We start from the raw sequence: 23,972 nt of genomic DNA, 5'->3' as shown, positions 1-23,972 counted from the left end.
AGACTGATTTTGGAGTTTGCAAGGTACTAAGTCCTCAGCTCCCCTGACAGCTTCCCAGCTCCTGTGTCGGGAATGCCCTCAGCCCTGGCGTCACCTGGCCATCCTGACCGACGGCATCTTCTCACCCATGTGTGTGCAGAAAGACAGCCGATGAGTCTACCAGTCAGGGAGACTCACCTGTCTCCTGCACAAAACAGGGGCGGGAATGCCAGTGAAGAGAAAACTTAAGGCTAACAAATTCCACAGCCTGCCTAGAACTGCCGATGGCTGGCTGAAGAATAGAAGAGTACGTGTTATTCTTGTTCCTTACATTTGGAGAATCACTGAGGAGCAGAGAGCAAGGGGTGGCAGGCTGCCTCCATTTTTTCCCCCACCTCTCTTCAACATTAACCTAAATCTACAGGTGCGTACTTGTTGCCATGGTGATGAGTACCAGGTCGCGGCCACGCTGTACACTGGACAGGCCCGTGGGTTGCAGGTTTCTTCCATGTCCACGTTTGGTTTCTTAATATGACGACACCTTCTCTCTGGGAACACAATCAGTTTCCCCTGCAAGGTCTTCTCGCTGCACTTCAGGTCTCTCTTCCTCACGCCCAAACCACAGGTTGCAGAACACTGGGAGCAAGAGAACAGATGTCAGGAGTAGCTCAACAGGTGTGCGTCAAGGTGTCAACCGCACACACAGAAATACAGCAGCAAGGACCCTCGTGCCATGGGAGAGGAAACCCAAACGCTAGAGCTGCCTTCCAAAGTCACCAAGTACAGCTCCATAACACCAGTGTGTGTGTGTGTGTGTGTGTGTGTGTGTGTGTGTGTGTGTGTACCCTCCCATCAGAAAGAATGATAGTGCACCAGTCATAAGGAAATGGAAAGACATGGAAAAAATTATATTAAGGGAAGCAAGCCAGACTTGAAGAATGGCTTCCCTTGTCTGTGGTAATTAGACTGTGCCTACAAATCCATAGGCCCCTAAGACATTCACATAATGAGACCAAAGCAAGATGTTCTTAGGAGAGGATCACAAAGACTCAATAGTGATGTGCATTTGATCCTGTAAAATAATACTTATCAAAATGAACAACAAGTGGAAACAGGAATTTTCTTCCCCCTTTGCTGCTGTTTTTGTTTCCTTTACCTTTTGTCTTGTTTGTAAGTTTATCTGTCTTTGAAAGGGTAAGTGGGGGGCACAGAAAGGGTGAGACAAAGGGTGACCCCATACAGCAGTGATACACACTAGACACTGTGGAAAAGGAATTCTACAATGTGTGGGCAGGGATAGGAGGGAAAAACTGGGAGAGGGTTAGAAATTACTCGTGACCTGACTTATGTAACTATAAACCCTCTGTTACATCACCTTTACAATAACAATATGTATTAATATAGATGTATATATTAGATATCGTGTATATAATATACATGATATAGTATATCGTGTATAAACCTATAGTGTAAATATGTAAATAATATATATCAATTAATATATAATAAACAAATGCATTTGCAACTGTGAATAAGAAAGCAGCTAGAGTTCAGTAGGGATTCCAGCATGAACTCTAACAGGAAGAATAAGCAGAAGGGAAACAGCGGGGCTCTGCGGAAGGTTAAACGCCAGTGTTCAGGAAGGGAGGAGGCTGGTGAGAAAACAATGTCTCTCGGAATATTTTAAAGTATTATCGGCGAATGTTTGGGGGCTTGACGAGTGAACAATAAGATGTGAGTGTAAATATTAAATACGATCAAGGATGGCACAGAGCTTCACAAAGATGACTCTGTAGCACAGGTGTCATTGGCTGCTTCCATGAGAAGATGGGAGCAAGGCTTCCCTAAAACCATGCCTATAGGAAATACAAATTTCAGGACTGTGTAGTTTGTATAATGACTTCTTTTGATGCCAGTCCTGGGGCTTGAACTCAGGTCATGAGCACTATACTTGGGTGTTCTCAGGGCTAGCTAACACTCTACCACTTGAGCTACAGCACCACCTCTGCTTTTGGCTTTTCTGTGTATATGATACTGAGGAATGGAACCTGGGTTCTTCCATGCTTGAGAGGCAAGCACTCTACCACTAGGACAAACTCCTTGCCCTAAGTATAATGCCTTTTAAAGAAAATGGATGAGAGAGTGAGTATGGGGGGGGTGGAGAATGACCATGCCCCACCCATCCCCTGGCCTGTGTGCATCAATATGGCAGAATACAAGGACTGTGATGAAATGGAGCCCCTCCTCCAGGATGCCTCATCATCTCCACGATTGTTTCTTAGCATTTGTTTTCCTCTTTCCAGCATCTAATTCCTTCATTGCCCTACAAAGTTGTACCTCACTCCACGAAGAGGCGACCCACTGGAGCCGGCTGTTTTTGGGGCAGCGTCCCAGCACACAGCTCTCCTGCTCCTCGGGCCTGGGGCCGCCGGTGCACCGACTCTCAGGAAGTGATTCCGCAGAGGAGCCTCTGCACAGGAGCTCACGCCTCCTCACGCCTCGTCCACACGTCTTGGAACACTTAAGAGGGAGGAGAAAGGAAAACACGAAACAAAACAAAAAAAGACCACACCAGTGGCAAAGTCAGATGGACAGCATCCAGGCCACTGCTGAGACCATTACGCATGAATTGTTGGCAAAATTATTGTTAAGCACCTCAGCAAAATGTGCCAATGAGCTGTGGACCTAGGGAGCTCTCCAGGAGCCTCAGACTGCATCACCCTAAGTCTGTGTCGCCCTGACCCTCCAGCTGCGTTCATCAAGGGGACGAGGTTTTCTCAGGAAAGCACCCATCATAAAGACAGGGAGACGGAGCCACAGCCTGTCCACTGGTGTAGCCATATAAACACCTCTGCTATAATTGCTGTGCCTCTCACATGGAACAGCTGTCACATGTGTGCAAGTACAGAATGTGGGATGTGTGAGAGAAACCTGGGGGGATCCGGAAATGGGGATCTGTTTTGTCCCCTAAGCAGCATTCTGACTGATGGGAAGGGAGGCGAGGTGTTTCTGAGTAAATTTGCCTAGTACTAATACCCCCTGATGAGAACTTTACTCTCTTCTGCCTTCTTGACTATCAAAGAACAGATTACAATCCATTCTCCTTGCCTTCAGAGACACCCTTTAATAATAATAACAATAATAAACAACTTGACAAGATCACTTAAAAGACTGGCCTGGGAAACATTCTTCTCAGGTAGGCCGCCATCTTGGCCTTTAGAGACCGGCTTCCTCTCAAAAGGACCAGGTAAGATGGAGTGCCCTGACAACACACATTCAGATAGGACACCGCTCTGCACACCTGCTGAGGAATCTCTTCCTCTTCAGGGATGGGGCAATGTCACGGTTGCCACATCAGGGAACTCCCAGCGCCTCTCGTGAGGTGTCCATTTTTTGGATGAGAGCAGCCTGGCTCTTTCACATCCCCTTTGCAAAACGGACAGCTGAGAAGCAGAGAGCCTCTCAGTGTGTGTGATTATCACACCACAGCTGAGAATCAGAGGGGAACAGACAAGTGAGCCAGATGTTTGGGCCAAGGACGGAATCATCAAACACAGCATCCTGCTAAGCTATAACTGTCTAATAGAACTCCCATTCTGGACCACAATTCACTTGCCCAATGGCGACACTTTAACATTGTTTCCAGAAGGAATCTATTGGTTACTGCAAGGTCTCTTGCATGGAAGAGCAGGTTGCAAGAACAAATCCTGGACGACTTCTTTCCTAGGAGTCACAAGTTCTTTGAAAAAAAAAAAACTTACTTGGGGCCAGGAGTTTGGCCTAGTGGAGGAGTGCTTGCGTAGCATGCACAAAGACCTGGGTTCAATTCTTCTGTACCACATGCATAGAAAAAGCCAAAAGTGGTGCTGTGACTCAAGTGGTAGAGCCAGAGCCTTGAGAAAGCCCAAGGGCAGAGCTCAGGCTCAGAGTTCAAGCCCCAGGACTGGCCAAAACAAAAATTATTTGGTTTGGAGAAAGTAGATTTTTATGTTTTTTAAGACAAAAGAAGAAACAACTCAAAATGTTCCAGGTGAACTTTGGGGTAGAAACCATAAACTGAACAGACTTTTCACAGGAGAGATTTACTTGGAACTCAGATTTATCTGCCTGGCCTGGCCTCAAACGACAGTTCTGAGCCTTCTGAGTCGACAGGGTTACAGCTGTGAGGCCCGCCGGGCATTCTTGCCTTCGTAGACATTTGCCCACATACCCTAATTACTGATTATGCCATCCCCTTTCACGCTGTGACAAGAAGAAATGTCTCCTGGATGGGAATGCCCCTCCCGCCGGGAACCTCTGGCTGCAGGGCACTGGAGTTGTGAGTGGCAGGTGGTTCTATGCCTCTCCCAACTCCAGGGCAATACACTACTAGGAGTTTGTCAGAACTGCTAACTTGCCATCTAGTTCTTCCTTTGGTTTCTTTTCTAACCCGGCTGTGGCTGCTGAGACGACAGTAAAATATCCCTTTTCTGTTTCATTCTTTGCATTTGTATTTTGGAGAATTCAGTAGCCAGGTCTATGTACCAATCCCTTGCTCTGCTATAGTCTCTCCACACACCATCTTCATGTCTGGAGCACTAAGAAAGATTCTCACCTGGGAGGCAGGAAAAGGCCTGCAGTATTTAAGGTGCACGAGAACCACCACCTCAACGACTCAAGCGAGATTCTCATTCTCTGGAAGCTGTAAACAACGGGTGCCACCTGGGTGCACGTTACCTGAGACCAGGGCCCCAGACTCCATTGTGGAGGGCAGGCGTGGCTGTTGCAGACTTGAACCTGAGTGGGTGTGCTCACTGGGCAGAGGGAGTGTAGCACCGCCTCCTCCTCCTTCTGGAAAGGCCTCTTCAGCACACACTGGATCTTCCTGGTCTGCTGGCCTCCCTCACAGGACTTGCTGCACGCGCTCCATTCTCCTGGCCTCCAGCTTTTAGGGGGAAAACAGAAGGGCTTTCAGATGAAGGCAAGACTTCCTGGTGGGCTCTTCTAAAGCTGTTGCTATGAGCTCTTAACCCCCTGATGGAAGAAGCACTGGATCTATTTTGTAACCATGCATATTCATTGTTGTGCTATAGGCTGACACAGAAGCGTTAGTCAGCCACAACACAGTTCTAGGACTAACGCATGCCTCATGCCTCGCTTCTCTGCGGGGAGGAAACACATGGTAACGTCTGAGAAATTCCTTTAGACAGTGGCACTGGGAACTTCACCACGGGACCAGCATGTACCTAAGCCCAACACTGGAATGGTGAACAGGGCTGCGTTCTTCCCCTGAAGATGCCTGCCAAACAGTGGAGAGATATTATACGCAAATCGATGGAGACTGCTTTCTGGATTAGTGCCACAATTGGAATTAACACATAGGAAACAGTACAATCATGAGGCAAATGGGAGAGGAATGGGTGTGGAGAAAGGGTGTTCATAGGAAAGTGGAAAGTTCATCTACAGCAAGTCTCACAGAAGGCATTCCTAGAAGTAGACTGACAGTTCTCAACTGGCGTCCTGGAGAATCTGACAACACGCTCATGGATTAAGAGACCTGATCAGCTTGTCTATCTGAAGATTTCCACATTAGATTCTTTCTTATTCACATCTGAGTCGTGGTAGATATTTGAGTGTTCATCAACAGAAACCATGAAGAGCCTTTCAATTACTTGTTGTCTCCCTGGATTCTAAGGTTGAACTCTGAGCCTGGGCTCTGTCCCTGAGCCTCTTTGTGCTCAGGCCTAGTTGCTCTAATTGAGCCACAGCCCTACTTCTGGCTTTTTCTGAGCACTTTATTGGAGATAAAGAGTCTCACAGTCTTTTTTTGCTCAGATTGTCTTCCAACTGTGATCCTCAGATCTCAGCCTCTTGAGTGGCTAGGATAACAGGCATGAAGCACAGGCCCCCGGCTTAAATAATTACTTTTGATTAACTGATTGTTAATAGCATAAAGAGAAAAGACATTTGAATCCTAGCAGCAATCTCTAAAATTGATCTTCAATTATACTTTTTTTCTGGTACTGGGGCTCGAACTTAAGGCCTTGGCAATGTCCCTTAGCCTTTCTGATCAAGCTAGCATTCTACCACTTGAGAGTTTACTTCCAGGGTGGTGTGTGTGTGTGTGTGTGTGGTGTGTGTGTGTAGGGGTATTATTAATTGGAGATAATCTTATAATTTGGGATAATAAAGCCAAATTGGTAAATGTGTTTTGTCACACCTTTTCAAGTCTGTCACCTTTCCTAGTCTTTTACTTTTTTCTTCTATTTTTCCCTACATGCCTGACATGTAACATTTAAAGACCTTTAGTTCAGAGAATTGAGCAGATGAGTTCTAGAATTGTGTGTGTTTTTAATCTAAAAACATCCATGATCCATAACTACTTAACAAAAAAACACAGAATAATTCAGCACAGTTAAATAATTGTTTGTCTCATAGTAAGAAGAAGATATACCATGAAATTACTAGCCTCAATACTTGTCTATAAAAATAATCCATTTTTTTGGGTAGTGGTGGCTCATACCTGTAATCCTAGCTACTCAGGAGACTATGAGCTGAGGATCGCAGTTCAAAGCCAGCCTGAGCGGGAAAGGCCATGAGCCTTATCTCTAGTCAATCATCAAAAAGCCAGAAATGGAGCTGTGGCTCAAGTGATAGAGATTCCAACCTTGAGCAAAAATGCTCAGGTACAACAACCAGGCTCTGAATTCAAACACCAGGACACACACACACACACAGGGAGTTTTTTGACTTTTGTAGGATCATCTCATCTCTTCTTTAAATGAAGACTATATAATAAAGTCACATTGTAATAAACAAAATACTGCTTACTAAGATGATCTGGAACACTCATGGATGCAGTGATGTCTAGTTATATAAATATATTTGGCAGAAGATAAATCACTTAAGTGGATCAAGTTGGCTGGGAAGATGCTTAAAATTAGTGTTTAAACAATGGAGTGGCTAAAATCGATCCAAGAACAAACCCACTGAGGTCCCCACAGGGCCATCAACACTGGAGTGTCTCCACTCGGCTTTTACCTCCTTTTCTTTTGTGTCTTGCTACTGTGTAATTTGCATTTGGGGTTTCATGGTCTGCATAGCATTATGATTTTTAAATTCTTGGACAACTGACATCAAAGTTAAGCATATAACCACATGCCACTTAAACTAATATGAGAATGAGTTATTTAAATAGCTCTTTGGTTCAATTCCAAGAAGAGGAGTCTCTGTTGAAAGGCTGAAAGAAAAGAAGACTTGACAGTGACTGCTCATTATTTTTCACCACCATCACCAGAACATTTGGGCACAAGCATGAAGAGAAAGATATGTCCAGATGACTTACTAGGCGGGACAGGAGAAAGCATTGCATATTTTAGGCTCAGCTGATGGTTTGGTCCGTCCATTGCAGAAAGAGGAATTGACTTGAACACTTTGATCACGGAGGCAAATGATCTTCACGCTTATATAACCTAGAAAGATGGCAGGAGTGACAAAGAGAACATGAGTAGATAATTCATTCTAGTTTGCCGTTTCTGCTTTGGATTTACTAGTGTTCTGATACTCCTCTTGACATATGGAATCTATATATTTTGTAAAAATACTTCCTTCTGATCCAGCTGCAACTAATTTGAGTACTACTTATCCTCAAGACAATAGAGTTTATGTTTTAATAATGTGAATGTATAGATTCTTAGTGTTCAAGTGGATTCTAGCAACATAGGGCTATGACTTTCAAAAACTAAAAAACAAACCCAAAGCAACCATAGTTATGCCAATTAATTTGGGCACTACAGATGGGCCTTAGAGACATAAGAATTTCTTCATCTTCCTTGACTTGTCTCTGGTCTTGATTCTAAGAGACCTCATTTTGCTTAGTGGGATAGGCCAAGAAGAAAAATCCACTACCAACAGGTGCTCTATGTAATAGGAAACAAGGGGCCAGTCTCCAATCCATCCATCCATCCATCCATCTACCCATCCATTCATCCATCCATCCATTCACCCATCCATCCACCTACTCATCATGGAGCTTGATCTCAGCCTGGACATTGTCCCTGAGCTCTTCAGCTCAAGGCTACCGCCCTACCTTGGAGCCAAGCCTCATTTCCCATTTTCTAGAGGTTAATCGGAGATAAAAGTTTCAGGTTCTTTTGTGCCTGGGCTGACTTTGAACCTTGATCCTCAGATCTCAGCCTCCTGAGTAGCTAGGATTCCAGGTGTGAGCCACCATGCCCCGCTCCATCAATCCTATTTATGTATATGTGCTTTGTATAAAGACATCTGATGAGAGTAAACTCATAGAACTTCTATTCTTTTTTTTTTTTGGCCAGTCCTGGGCTTGAGCTCAGGGCCTGAGCACTGTCCTTGGACTTTCTCAAGGCTAGAGCTCTACCACTTGAGCCTCAGCACCACTTCTGGCTTTTTGCTATGTATGTGGTACCGAAGAATGGAACCTGGGCCTTCATGCATGCTACGCAAGCACTCTACCACTAGGCCAAACTCCCAGCCCTAGAACTTCTATTCTTATAGATAAATGTATTTTATATTTCTCCCCCCGGTTTCAACTGTGAACTTTGGAGCCTTGGTTGTGGTTGGCTTGAGCATTGTAGGATTGCTTTCTTTTTGCATAGGAAAATTCTCAAGTAGTACCTTGTTTGCTTTGCCTGATAACAAGGTCCTGTGAAGGGCCAACTGTAGGTGGCCTATTTAATCTGATCTTATCTTATTTAAACTAAAGTATTAAAAGAGACCTGGGTAAAAGAAGAGACAGGCTTGGAAGAAGAGCCAGGACAGTACCCACCTCCGCCGCAGGAGACAGAGCACTCAGACAGCACAGTGCTCCAGGCGTGATGAGATCTCTTTGTCGCCGGCTGAGTTCCATTCAGGACCTTGGGAAGGGCATACTTCCAGGCTATCCCTGGATTTTTGCCTTGCATCAGTATCTGGACAGTGAGAGATAACAATGAGAGGTCAGACCCCGGAGTAACAGAGATCTTGCTAAACATTTGAAAGATATTCAAGTGTCATTCTGACCTTCAAGTTGGTCCACTTATGGCTCCTAAGTTTGTTTTATGGATGAATAAAAGTGTTGCCATGACCCTTGAAAACGTACTTCTGTAGGATCAAAACTGTGATTTAGAAAAATGCTAAAGACCCAAAGTCCATTTGATACTTGCCATAAACACAGGATCTTCAATGCTGAGTACAACAATTAATAAAGCAAAAGTTGAAGCTCAAATGAAGGCAGTTACATTGCTGGGTCTCAACCTTATATTTGAAAGCCTCACATTACACACACACACACACACACACACGCACACACGCACGCACGCACACACACACACAATGAAACTGACTGTAATTAAATCTACATATATCTATTTTGAGGTGTGTACTGAACCATAACTTTCTAAATGTAGCACACAGGTAGAACCTCTCACCACCACCACCCCCCAAATCAAAAAACCACAAAGGACACCTACTGAGAGTTACTTCTCATCAACTCAAGAATCAAAGTGGATTTCCAACAGAATTTCCAGAAAAAATTTGTTTAAAAGGAATATGCGTATTACCAAGGGCCTAATCTGATCAGGTGAGAAAAAAATTGTAGTTGATCCTCAAAAACACAAGAGTTCTAGAAAACGCCTATTTCATAAGGTTTAATGATTGAGGTAAGGTAATTATTTTATTGGACACTTTCAAGTGTCAGACACTCTGCTGCCCATTTGTGTCCTTATCTCAAAATATTCCTCCAACAATTTTATGAAGCAGCTGACTAGGCACTGAAATAAAACAAGACACGATCACAAGAGGTCACATCTTACTCCAGCTGTTCAGAAGGCTGAGATCTGAGGATCATGGTCTAGTCTGGACAGGAAAGTTTCTGAGGCTGAAGTGGAGCTATGGCTTAAGTAGTAGAGCACCAGCCTTGAGCCAAAAAGCTAAAAGTGAGATCTTGAAGCCATCAGCTCAAGCCCCAGTAGAGGCGCGCGCACACACACGCACGCGCACACACACACACACTCACGAGATCATGCTTAGATGAAACTTCTGACACCTCTAAACCTCAGTCACCTTGTTTTATATGTGGGCAAACATTCTCTTCTAAGTTCCCTCTTTTTATAACTCCTCATTTTATATACTTTCAAGTTCAAAGCATGAATATAAATAACTTGTCTTTCCCTGCCCCTTGAGTCTTGTGGAAAACACTTCACCACCAGAGCTTGGCATTCGTGCTCCAGTGAAAGGCGACTGCTGGTTACAAATAGCCCAGTCCTGGCTGTATCTCTGTCTGTGCGATCCCGCCTCAGGGACAGCTGGGGTGGGTGGCCGCTGTCCATGGATCCTCTCCAGGCCAGACTGCTCTTTAGGGTGTCACCAAATGGTTTCCACTTTGTTAGGAGTTTAAATGTCTCTCCAGGAGTATTCTAAGTCCTTGAAACAATTTTTAGTAGGGTTCGAACTCATGGCTCGTGCTAGACAGGCAGTGTCTACCACCAAGACACTTCCCAAGTTGAGATTTTTTTTTAAAAATCTTTAAATTTTTTGTAAGGTTTTAAGATACTAGGTGCCAGTGGCTCATGCCTGAATCCTAGCTATCAGGAGACTAGGATCCAGGGATTGGGCTCCAAAACCAGCCTGGACAAGAAAGTGTGTGAGTCTGATGTCCAATGAACCACCAAAAAAGAGAGAAGAGGAGTTGTGGCTCAAATGGTATAGCACTAGCCTCGAGCATAAAAACTCAGGGACAGAGAGCCCAGGCTCTGAGTTCTAGCCTCAGTATGAGCACAAAAAAAAATTTAAATGGTTTCTGGCAAGGATATTATTGCTCAGAGCGAGCTTGAACCACCATGCTGCTATTGAGGCCTCTTGCCTGGGGATTAGAGGCGAAAGACACTGGATGCAGCATGTTAACTGAGGCAGAGTCTATGTTTTTTCCAGGACTAGCCTCAGACTGAGCTCTTCCCATTCACTGCATGGCCCATCACACCAAGCTTCATCTAACGCTGAGAATTCTGTGGTGCAGACATCACTTAGCAGCAACACATACTTGGCCAATTCCTAAAAACAACACAAATGCAGAGAGATAGACCTCTCTTCTCCCCACATCATTTCAAACAATCACAATCCAACCTAGCAGGCAAAGCCATTACAGAGGAGCAAAGGCCAATTTTGCATCAGTTGCCAAGCAAAACCTTTCCTAAACTCGAAGTCCTCAGTGTCTTTTAAGTTGGAGGATCGCGCTCGTCTTTGCTTTTTCCTACTTCTGAGGTAAAGCCATCCAGCTATTCTGGGAATTACGTATTATTTCATTTCACAAAACTTCTACATTTTGGGGAGGGACAAATATGATGCTTTCCTCAAGTGGCATTTCTGAAATCTTTCTTTTAATGCCTTCCCAAGGTATGAAGTAAATATAGAGACTTGTGAGCTTTATTCACAATCAGACCAGAATGGTGAGGGCAGTTCTGCATGGAACGGAGGGCACCCCGACTTCCCCTTCACTGGAGCAGCATCTGACATGCAACACTTTTGGTCGCTGTCTCCTCTGTGCAATGGAAATGCAAGTGTAGACGTGCAGATGGCTTCTAGGAGAAAATCAAGCAGGGTACAATGCTGATGTGGGTTGCAAGGAAAATGGTGAAGTGGATAAGAGCTAGAGGACCATGGCCCTCAAGTGGAGATAAGGTTAAGCTACGAGGGGATTGCATGCCTCACCTCCCAGATTTAGAGGGAGACGATAGGAGACACTTCCTCACTTCTCTCTGCTTCCTGGCTCCATTCCATTTTCACCTCACAAACCCTAGCCTGGCTTCATCTGCCACAGGGGAACAGGCTGTTAAGGCAAATGTAGAGAAAATACCAAAGGAAGTTAGTTGATGGCCTTTGAGTTCCACGGGCTCATGCTTGTGGGTGACTTGAGGATGGTTTAGCATATTTTGGGGTGGGCACTCACCCGATATTCTATTTTTATTTCTCACATTGACTCCAGAGCCTGCATTATACATGGCTTGTGGTTTCACTGCATGGCATGGAAAAATACTGCTATGAAGACCAAGATAGGTTTAAGAGAAATGGTAGGGGGAAGAGAGAAGTGTCATTACTACTAATTTAAAAATAAATCAAGATGTCAGTTCTCCCCAGTATTCCATTCAAACCAACCATTAAAAAATAGAAGAGGAGCCATGCTATCAAACAAGAAGAAACATAATATTCCAGAGTCAAACCTGCCTTTGAGCCTGTATCCATAGATTCCTTTCCTTAGCCCTCCTCTTTCACTTTATCCTCTCCCCTTCTCCTTCCCTTCCTTTCCCTTCCCTAGCCATCCCTGGATATCTTGCCCTGGCCTCTGAGACCATCTCCCTTATCCTGTACCCAATTCTGCCCTTTCCTCGGGTGCTTGACTATCTCATTGCCCAGCTGTCTCTCCTCCCCTGCGCCTCCGGACATTTCTCTAAGTACAGGAATCGTACATTATTGGAGCTCTCCAAATGATCTCAATTCCACGTGGGCCTACAATGCATGTGCCATTTCTCCACAACAACACTAACGAAAGCAGCAACAAATCCTTGAAAAGCGTCTCTGTTTCCCTCTCTCCTCTTCCACTCATGGTCTGCGACCAATCAGACATTCCTCCCCAGCGTCATCTTCCCCCATCACCAAAACACAAGTGAAAAGATCCTCAGAAAAGCAGGTGTCTGACCAGCACTGCGTGGAATATTTAGAAGCGATGAGGGAATTGAACTGGTGGTGGTGGTGGCACTCACCTATCCTAGCTACTTGGGGGAGTGGGCAGAGATTTCAAGGATTCATGTTTGAGGCCAGCCCCAGGTGTACACACACACACCCCAACCAGGGGAAAAAAATGTCATAAGATCCCATCCAAAGAAACAACAAAAAGCTGAACATGGTTCACGTTATCATCCCGATTACGTGGGTGTTCACACTCTAAGTAAGCCAACCCCAGGCATCATCACGAGACCTTTTCTGAAAAAATAACCAGGGCAAAAAGGACCTAGCAAGGGTAGAGGACCTAGCAAGTGCAAGGTCCTGAATTCATAGCCAGGTAAACACAAAAGAAAATAGCAATAGTTAGCCCTAAGGCAATTAGCAACTTACGGATCCAGCAAGAAGTGAAATGACCCTCTTTACTGCAAGTGCTCACAGAAATGTAAAATGTTACATTTATTAAGTCATAAAAGCCAGAGCAGCTGCATGTGTGTGTTCTATTATAGTTTTATAAGCCAGGGACCTAGAGAGCATACTGTTATTTATGTCTTGAACATGCCAGGAGTTCCAGACAAGACAGAAGTGAATAAAGGCACCCCAGTTTTACAAAACCGAGTGACTCAAGGCTTAACTCGAATGTCTACACTGTTATAAATCCACAGGCAAAACTGTAGGGAGAATCCTGGAGGCTGAGTGTTGGAGAGCTATACCACACAGCAGTAGGCTGACTCAAGAAAATGATCGGAACTTAAATAAGAACCAAGGCTAAATAGCTGAAAGGTGAGCGAATGCTAATTGGAATTACTACCGATTATAATATCCCCTTATCTACATCTGGGTGATAAAAGAGTGCTGAGCATCCTCTGACAATGGATAATAGACTCAGCAAAGGAATTCTCTGTGACTCCCTTGTTTTGAAGGGGGAAAAAAAGGAAGCAAACAAGCAAGACCCAATTCTGGCAAGGAAATCAAATTCTCTCTCCAGGAAATGGCCCTATGATTGGTGGTTCCAACACAAAAACGAAAAGTCAAGGTTACTTGTTGAAAGGGGAAAACAGTATTAAGAACTGAGCACAGCACTGAAACACACACAGTCTCTTCTGAATACACGGTCCACAGGAAGGCTGGGGCCGCTGAAACCAGATCCACAACCCAGGAGTTTCCTCAGTTTTAAGTCACAACTCCAACCTTTTTGAAGTCTAAGTGACACTTGAGTGTAAGAAAGACTTTGTCCTGACTCAGTATGGGTGGAGATGATCACCCCAATTTGACAGCCTTGTGTATGTGGAGGTACAGGGAGGAAGATAGGACGATTATCATCCTCTTCCTTGAAGACAGCAGATGGACCTTGGAGAGATGTACAAACAACCACGCAGTTGAGAGTCTGGCTTCCTCTCTCAACAAGGAGGAATATATCTTTGACAATCCATGATTTCAAAACGATCCTACCTGTTATTGGCATCTATTTGTGTGTGTAGGGGGGACAGTGAGCTCGTGCGTGTGTGTGCACACGCCAATACTAAAGCTTAAACTCAGGACCTGGGCACTGTCCCTCAGCTTTTTCCACTCAAGGTTATCACTGGACCACTGGAGCCCACAGCTCCATTTCCAACTTTCCTCTGGCTTGTTGGAAAGAAGAGTCTCACTGCCTTTCAGGCCTGGACTGGCTTCAAAGTAAGATGCTAAAATCTCAGCCTCCTGAGTAGCTAGGATTAGGGCGTGAGGCATCAGAGCTCAAGCTCACATCCACCTGGAAGCCTTTTCAGTGACCTTGTCAAGAGCCCTCCACTGCCTTTCTAGGCCCTGTTGGGAAACTCTAACACCCCTCCCTACCTCGTGGGAGCAGCAGGCCATCACCTTGATGCCACTTCTGAGATGCCCCATGCAGCAAGTCAGGCTGTCGAGCCAAGCTGTTCAATGCAAAAATCTGGAAAGCCTGCCAAAGATTCCGTCTACTTAACTGGATTGAGTCCAGGGAACTTTCCAGCCAACTGGCACTGCGTCGTTTTCACTTACAGCTCGCAAGTAAGCCTCTAAAATGCTTCCAGGTCCTCAGAACTCTTTCTAATGCACCTGAGTGCACACAACACACGCAGAAGCTGCGAGCGCAGTGGGTGGGGGAACAGGGAAGGACTTTGGGGGAGAGGAGGTCATGGTATAAAATTTACAACTTCTTAAGTCAGGAAACCACAGTGGCAAGCTGGAATCTACCCAGTGCACTTGGGAACAGGGGAGAGGCTATGTCTGTCCAGGACACCCGAAGTTAAAACAGAGGACTTGTGGAATAAATCTGAGGCAAGTCATTTTCTAGTTTTGTTACAGTTAACCCTTTAAATTCTTCCTGCTGGCCTTGGTTGTTTATTATTATTATTATTATTAGTCATTTTTGGAAAATGAAAATTAAAGAAGTCGTCCTAATTCTCCCATGGAAATCTGTTATGAGTTTGAAGATTGGGTTTTGCTGAATGTGCTGCTTATTCTCTATAATGTACTAGATTACTTATAAACTAAGAGCACTGTGGGCCAGGCACAGTGTCTCCCATCTGTCATCCTAGCACTCAGGAGGCTGAGACTGGGGATTCTAGCTAGAGGCCAGCCTGGACATAGAAGTATCCCCAACCCCCTCCCACAGATGGGCAGGCACAGGCGCATGTGCTTGTTATGCTGCATTATGGGGTGGGGGGGTGGGATGTCAGTGCATTTAAATGCATGACCTCATTTAAACTTGGTAGCACTCTTATGTGAAGGTGCAATTAATATGCACAAATGCAGAAGAGTCACCCCGGACCAAGGTGACCCAGATGGTGAGAGGTGGCCTGGAACTCTGCTCTCTGAGCTGGAGTGACTCTCAATCCTGACCTGATCAGTCTCTCTCAGCACATTGTCTTTCATGCTTAACTACTGACAATACTCTACACTGGCATCAGTAGCACATTCAAATATTTATTTTGTAACACAGGGTCAGAATGGAAAACTTTTTGTGTCTTGACCCTAGGTACTAGCATCTAATTTAATCTTCTATGATTCCGAAATCATCCTGGTCCTATACATTCCAACACATTCCTATGCTTTCTTTAATTACTGTTTGTTTTTGCCAGTCCTGGAGCTTGAACTCAGGGCCTGAGCACTGTCCTTGGGCTTTCCTCAAGGCTAGTGCTCTACCACTCAAGTGGCAACACCATCTTCCAGCTTTTTCTATATATGTGGTACTGAGGAATTGAACTTGGGTCTTCGTGTATACTAGGCAAGCACTCTACCATCAGTCCAAACTCCCAGCCCTTTCAATTACTGTTTTGAGCAAGAAGGATGTAGTAGCCTTCTCCAGTGGGTCTTCACTTGCCACATCTCCAATGGCACTGTCACATGCCGTAAGTCTGAGAGGAGCAGTTTCATGGCATAGATTCGTGGTGTGCCACTTGGCAGTTTTCTCTCCCCTCCTCTTTGCTTCCTGGCTTGATGAGCAGCTTCAGCTCCTCTCGTGGCTGACACATGTGCAGGAGTCAGATGTGCAAGTGATACTCACACGGAGGTGATGTGCAGAGACCCAGGGAGAGGCAGAAGTTCAAAGGCAGCTTCAGAGGCGGGGGCTGAGAGGGTGTCCCCCGCGCCTCTCGCTCAACTCCGCGACATTCTTCCGAGTTGAGGGGAGGAGAAATAAAGAGTGCTCCCCAAAGCTCTCCCGGAAGTATTCGCTCTGAATTCACCAGAGACCTCCACTTCAAACAGCAAACGGCGACTTCCAGAAAGATGATGTGCTGTGGCGAAGAGCCTGGGAACTATCCTCTTCAGGCTGAGTTTGAGATCATCTGTTCCGAATTAATTTCCCATCTCTTCCTGGCCTCTTAGGCTTCGTGTCTTCGCCTGGTCCCCTCCCCAAGTGCTCTGATTTTATCTTGCAAAATAGCTTCTCCCATTCCAGACCTTTTACCCAGGGGAGGGCAGACTCAGCGATGGTGGGGGAGCAGGGAAGCAGCCAGAGGAGGAGGTAATTAATACTTGCTCATGGCACGCACTCACTGTCATCTCATTGATCATCAGGCCTGGTCCACCTGGCCTGTCTCCCCACCCCATCATCTCCTCTTGCCAAAAGACTAAAGGAAGTTGTTTATTATAGTAATTTTCTTTAGATGTGTCTTCCTGTCTTGGAACTAGCCTGAGGTTAATCTATTTCTCACTTACTGTCGTGACTAAAGTGACTGTGAGTTTTCAACTGCAAGATTAGCCTGGGTGTACTGTACCTTAGGGATGGGCTCTCAAAGACAAGAAAAAAATGTATAGATATATATCCCTAACATAAAGGAGAGTTTTTCATGTTTTTAAGACTCTATGAAATAGAACAAAGCAGTGTTGTAATACTACAGGTGATCATATTTCAGTTACAGAAGAGTCATCTGTGTCATCAGGCCATCCTGAACGGCTTTGTGTATCAGACAGTGGTGAAGTCACCTTGTAATGGAGCAAGCACCACAAATCACTCCGCTTCTCTTCCAAACACTACACGGTTCGATGGAGACTATGACTCATTCTTTGTTGTGGGATGTGTGGATGTGTGTACATGTGTGAATAGGACAGAAAGACAGACAAAGAAAACTGAGCGCAGAAGAGAGAAAAGTGCACAAGCAAGTGCATCTACTGAAAACTATATTTTCTCTTCATGGACACCCCAGGTGAGAGATGGATGCCAACTACGTGCCAGGGCTCGGTTCAACTGATGGGAGAGAGAAGGAAAAAAGGAAGGATGGGAAGGAGGGAAGAAAGAGGGAGAAGCTAACTACTCACAAAGTGAAGGATTTGTGTTGCGATTTCTTATTCCCAGGGCCTGCTAAATTGGTTTGTGGAACAAGATTTTTTTCCATGTTGCTTCAACAAAGGAGCCAGTGACCCCACATCACCTGTGTCTAGGATTGGAGGTGTGGCTCAGGTAGTAGAGTGCCTACCTAGACGGTACAAGCCTCGGTCATGAAAAAAGAATTGCCTACATCTAGCCAAATGCTGGTGGTTCACATCTATAAGCACAAAGTTCAAAAGGTTCATGGTTCAGTGCTAGCACAGGCAAAAATGAGAGACCCCCCATTTCAACTAATAACTTATCTCAACTAAAGGGGTACACCTCCTCTTTTATTCCAGTGCACAGGAAGCACAGATAGTTGACAGTGATTCAAGCCTATCCAAACATTCTCACAAGACTGTGATAGGAAATCACCATAGGCAAAAAGGGCTGAAGACGTAGCTTAAGACGTTGAATGCTGCCTGCCTACCACGTGCAAGGCCCGAATATGAACTACAGTACCATCCCAGATTACCTACAACTAAATGCTAACCAAAGAAAAAACAATATTCCCAAAGGCCAGCACATGCGCCTGCTTCAGAGGAAACCATTCCAATTCGAATCCTCAATTTTCACATTTTTACCATTTAATTCTTCTACCACTATCCCTTTCCAATACTACTTGGAGCTATTTTGGGGGTGCAGATTAACACAGACTTCAGTTATTCTTTTCGTTCCCCAACCCCAACCTCCTACCCTACACTATTGAAATAGAAGCTCACTTTACAAATCTGTCAGATGTAAGTTCACGAGTTCAATCAGAGATGTTTCAGTCTTTCTGCCAGATGGACACTGTTGAGAATACCTTGAAATAAATGGAAATTATCTACTTTTGTAAACACCGTATCTGTTATGATCTCAGAAAGCCTATGTCTGCCAACATAGCATTTGTTTCCTTTGGGGCTAGAACAAGTAAGTGCATATATGACTACTTTTCTCCTTTGGGGGTAATGCAGAAACATGAGTCATTTGTATGTGTGTCATTTTCAAAACAGAAATGTGATTGACGGACTTAAATAAGGTCTGAACACTTAAGGCCTAAGATGATCACACAATTGCTTGATTTCCCTTAGGAACCGTTCTGGGCCATGGAGGAAATCATCCACCAGCACCGTTCCAGTGGCCCACCCACCTGCTGCAAAACACAGACACATCCAGAGCACAACGATCCAGAGAGAACACTGCCTGCTCGTGTCATCCGGATACAGGGGGGAGTCTGTTTCCCATTTACTTTCAACTCTGATCTCCCCATGAAGATGTCGTATAAAAGTTCTGACATATAAAAATAACCAGAAGCAGGAGATACTTTAGTTTGGTGTCAAGCCAGGCCCTTATTTCTCTGGGTTAACTGACAACAGTCAATTACTCCCCTAGGTTGCATTACTCTGGCTTGTGCTACGAAATTCCAGAAATCAATGGAAAGATCTGGTAAGCCCACTATCTCTGGGAAACAGGTCCCTTCTCACATTGCAGGAGAGTCTTTGGTAAACCAGTGGGCAACCATCCCAGGTATATATTATTCACCTCCTGCCCCCAGGAAATCCTCTAGGAAGCATGTGGATCCTGCCAATGTCTCTAAGGAAATGAAATCCCACGGGAGCCTTTCTTTATGGAATGTAGACTGGACTTGTGAATTTTATCACTGGATGCCATTCACTCTATAATTCTATGCATTTATTTGTTTGTTTTTAGCGTTTAGTGTACAATTTTCTTGTCACAGTGCCAGCTGTAGAAGCTGCAGGGATGGGTAGGTCACCATCTGACCACATATGGTTTCTGGTACTCCGACAGTGTTTGGGGACAGGGCGCTAGGACACAGTGAAAGTCACTAGTTCGGCCTGAAGAAATTCTTTTCCCAATAAAGCAGTCAAGGTGAAGGCAATTCAGGTGATTTGTTCCAAGTCATATGGTAACGATCAGCCAGCATTACCAGCCAGCTCTCTGCATAACCCACGATGACACAAGAATAGGATCCAGGCACCCAAACTTATTCTTTGCAATCTTGAAATATCTGAGAGCATGAATTGCTGGTGTTCAGATTTCTATCTTCCATAAAGAGATTACTGGTGATTCCTCAGTATCTAGCACAAGTCTTATATCAAACAGAAACCTAGGGCATGTTTGGTTGGTTTTCATCAGACATTGACAGCAAACGAAGAGAAGAAAACATTTCTTTGATCACAGCCTACTGTGTACCAAAGTACATATATGAAGATGAGAATTCACTGAGATATTGTGAGGAGAAAAAAGTAATGCATCACAGAATGGCCCTGAGGTGTGTTGACACCATTAGTTTTACTCTGGAATTTTACACGCTAATAAGAATTTAGTAACATGCAGTGATTTTAAGCAGCCAAAAGAGAAAATGCTTTTGTTGAGAGACGATACTTCCAGTGGAAAGAGTTACATGCTACATTTCGATAGGTTCCCACACTCTGCTCTAGCATCCCACAGGATTATAAAACACATTCAACATTTTCATATTGGAGTGAACATATTTCTGGCTCCCAAAGTATTCATTTTCCTTCAGGTCAGACTTGTTGTATGGAGAGGCATATGAACTTTATTTAACTTCCTATAAGGACTTAAGCTATGGATTCTTTGGAGATTAAAATATACACTAATTTTGGAAAAATGTGATTTATTACTTATTGTAATTTTAAAGGTTTTTTTTAAAGTATCTGTGTTCTATCAATTTTGGAAAGATATAAGCATGTGATTAGAACTGACCAGAAATCTGATGTCGTTCTCCTGAAAACAATAATTTAAATACTAAACCCACATTCTTTTAAAAAAAATAAAATGGGCATAATAGTAGGTTACTGGATTTTGCTATTTTTTAACCTTTGGACATAGTTGCAACTTTCTTTGTGGTACTGGGGCTTGAATTCAGAGCCAGGAACCCAGCCAGTACATTTGCATTTAGTTTGTTTTTCAGAGATGATTCTCTGGTAACTTTACCCTAGCTAGCCTTGAACCATGATCCTTCCATTTCTGCCTCCCTACAGTAGCTGGGATCTCAGGCAACTTTTGAACAAACTCTTAACTTCATCAGAAGGCCTGTCCATTGCCATTGCAGCCATGCCTGCCTGCAATCCTACCTACCCGGGAGGCATAGAGTAGGAAGGCTGCTGTCACAAAAATGTCCTCGAGACCCCATCTCAATACCCCCCCCCCCAAAAAAAAGCCAAGTATGGTGGCCCACGCCTGTCATCCCATCTCAATTACAGTGGGAAGCATACATAGAAGGGTCAAGGATGATCCTTACAGAAAAATAAGACTGTTAACCTGCAGCCAAGCAAATGTGACTGGAGGTCACACCCCTCCACCAGGATGAAACCATAGTTGGGTATTACTGTAGATATTGCTCAAGTTCTGCTTTCCTCATCTATAGTTTAAAAAACTATTTTAAAGCCAAGTATAAATGTCCGAACCTAGATCACAGGCTAACGTGTAGCACTGATTAACTGTTGCTGTCTGTTCTTCAAGGAACCATCTGAAGTTACAAAGAGACAGATGGATGTCCCTGGCCTGTTTTAGAGACTTCACTCTCAATCAAGGTGAAGCTTACGCTTCTCAAATCCTGCTGCTGAAATTAAGAAATCAGTAATTAATTAAACTAGCATATGCTTGGGGTAAGTTGACTGTGAAATTCATTCATTCATTCATTCATTCATTCATTCATTCATTCATGTCAGGGCTAAATTATGCAGCTGAAGGAGATACAGCACTGCGCTCAGCAAAGCACAAGGCAAGAACCACATCCTTGTATGTCAGAACAATGTCTGCTGACCACACGTCCAGTCCGTGCAGACATCCAGGGGCCCTTTCTGGTTTCTGAGAAGCAGCTGGCCACTCTGCTTCACATCTGCCATGGCTGCTTGCCTTCTTCTACAGAGAGCATGGGAATACTTCTGAGATATTCATCTCAGGAGAGAAGTGGGAGGGGCCGCCTCACTGTTTCCACGGGAGCTCAGAGCCTATCCCCACCCATGACACCCCACAAGCACATTGGCTTCCCTGGGCTCTTTTGCTCAAGGCTAGCACTCTTCCACTTGAGCCACAGCACCACTTCTAGTTTTCTGCTGGGTCACTGGAGATAAGATTGTCCTGGATTTTCCTGTCTGGGCTGGATATGAACCATGATCCTCAGATCTCAGCCTGGGTAAAGTAGGATTACAGGTGTGAGCCAACAGCACCCAGCCCGTTTCTTTTTCTTCCTAATTCACTCTGTGTTCCTCTAATCACCTGCCTGCACAGCACCCAGAATGACTTTTGCACATGGCTTTTACACGTGGCTCCGTACCATAGTATAGACTCTTCTTACTGCAACCAGCCAGTACCCAATGCTTTCCTTTCTCTCTATACTCCAGATCCAAATACTTGTTTTAAGATTCCCAATGAACATGGGTTTTATTTGAATTCCCTGTTGTTTCCACATACTTCACTTACACCTTAGGCAACAGCTCCAGCCCTCACCCTTCCCCCCACTTAATCCAAAGACAATGTCGTCCTTCTCTTACATGGATTTCCTTCCACAGGACTTACCACAACCCACAAAGTTGATGCTCTTGACAGATTTCTGCAACACTACACTGTACTTTCAACACTCTAAGTTTCATAATAGCAGGGAGGTGTTTTGTTTGGTTATTTTTCTTCCCAATTTTATCCGCAAGTATAAATCCAGATCACTGTGGACAATAAGAGCCCAGGACATAAGGTGCAGAGAAACCCACCAATTATTGACTTTATTGGGCATTGTTCACTTCTCTATTTTCCAACCTTCTGGCCAATCTCAGAATCTACTAGGGAAACTTTGAGATGCCATGTAAATTCATCCTAAATAACTCAGTACATATGGAATCTAAACACCCTTACACAGGGTGAGATAAATTAGCTTCCATCGTTTCCACCACTGACCCTTCATGAGCTGCACACTGTCCTCCCTGACATTCGAGTAGCATGGAATTTGTTCAAAGAATCAGCCTGTCCCGCTGTTCTCACAGCTTTTGATCCCCGCCACCCCAATCCTGTGCTAATTTCTATCCACCCCTCTACCAAACAGCTCCAACAGCTTCATGCCTAGAAACACCTTGCTCTCTCATCTCAGAGGCTGTGTTTCCAGCATCTTCAGTGTTCGGCAATACCAAGGGTAGAAAAGACTGGAGTTCATGTGACACCTCTTTAAGGCTCAATTTCTTCGTCATCTGGAATGTCAAACTGAGGCACGCAATCCCTGCCCACAGGTGCTCTGAGTACCGCCTCAGTAAGGATGCTAACAGTGGTTGTGTCACTCACAGGTTTCCTTGACCAGGGTAGAAGATCATTGTGACTGGGCTGGATAAAGGGAGAAGATTGGCTTGCTTCTGACTCTATGTGATAGGCAAGTCTTTTAACTTGTCTTTATACCTGATTGCCTACTTTTCTGGCCAGACAGTGAGGTAAGGATTATGAAGGCTTGGTCTTGGCCTGTGAGGCTATCAGGAGATGTTGGACATGGGGCTTAGTGGGAGGAAAGGAGTCACTGCAGCTGGATTGGAATCCTGGCTCCTCCTTGCCCCTCCTCTTTCTTTGTCTTTCATTTCCTGGCTGCCATGAGGTGAGCAGCTCCCTCTACCATGAGATCCTGCCAGGACTCCCTGCCTCGCCACAGGCCCCAGGGCCCTGGAGTTGACAATCCTGTATCAAAACCTCCAAGCCCAAGTCAAACAAAAACGAAAAGGTTTCTTTTTTTTTTTTTTTTTTTTTATAAGTTGCTTGTCTCAAGCTCTGCTTATTTTTGTTACAGCAGCACCAGGGACTGAACTTACGATCTTGTACTTGCCGGACAAGCGCTCTACCATTTGAACCACATCCCCTAGTCCTGATACTCAGTTACAGTAACAGAGAAGTGAAGAACTCGATGCCTTTCCTCCGCTTATTTTATAGGCAAGAGATCAACGTTCAAAGCGAGTGGCATCTTGTTTTATATGTGTTCGGTAAACACGGTCATTGTCCCCTCAGCAAACACTGGAGCACATCACCCACTCGTGACATCAAAGCCTTTAGATTCCAGGAAGAGAAGATCTCTGAGGCACGAAAAGGATTAGGAAGATGCACATCTGACGGAAATCTCACACAGCCATTGGCAGATGCATGCAGCTGTGTTCCTTTCTGACATTACTATCAATTCATGCGTGGGTTTTCTTTTGTCTTTTCTTACCTCTGGGGAAACTATAACCTATAAAATTATGACTATCACTCTGCTGATATTCAAGCAAGCATTTCCTCTAGGATATAATTCTGCCTTCCGGGCCAGCTGATCTACGACAGAGGTAGGTACACTATTGACTCTTCAAATGAAACAGAGACAAACTGGAATAATCTAATAAGTACCCTTGCCTTCTCGCAAGCCAAGCATAATGGAGAAGAGCCAGCATGTGAATAGGAAAAACCAACACTCTCTTCTGGAACC

General features: G+C 44.6%; 1 protein-coding gene across 1 annotated transcript in view; it reads right to left on the bottom strand.

Annotated features, from left to right (window-relative positions):
- The window catches only part of Adamts18 (ADAM metallopeptidase with thrombospondin type 1 motif 18), a 94,656-nt gene that overhangs the window by 2,053 nt on the left and 68,631 nt on the right, over positions 1-23,972 (bottom strand). Inside the window, exons 17-21 of the mRNA XM_090357004.1 lie at positions 8,762-8,903; positions 7,304-7,430; positions 4,696-4,903; positions 2,317-2,499; positions 412-615 (exon numbers count right to left, since the gene is read on the bottom strand). Coding sequence (XP_090213130.1) covers positions 412-615; positions 2,317-2,499; positions 4,696-4,903; positions 7,304-7,430; positions 8,762-8,903 — 864 coding nt within the window. The remainder of the gene's footprint in view (positions 1-411; positions 616-2,316; positions 2,500-4,695; positions 4,904-7,303; positions 7,431-8,761; positions 8,904-23,972) is intronic.

Source organism: Megascapheus bottae, chromosome 24, assembly GCF_031878675.1.
Source record: "Megascapheus bottae isolate mThoBot1 chromosome 24, mThoBot2.hap1, whole genome shotgun sequence".
Lineage (NCBI taxonomy): Eukaryota > Metazoa > Chordata > Mammalia > Rodentia > Geomyidae > Megascapheus > Megascapheus bottae.
This window is presented reverse-complemented; position numbering and strand designations above follow the sequence as displayed.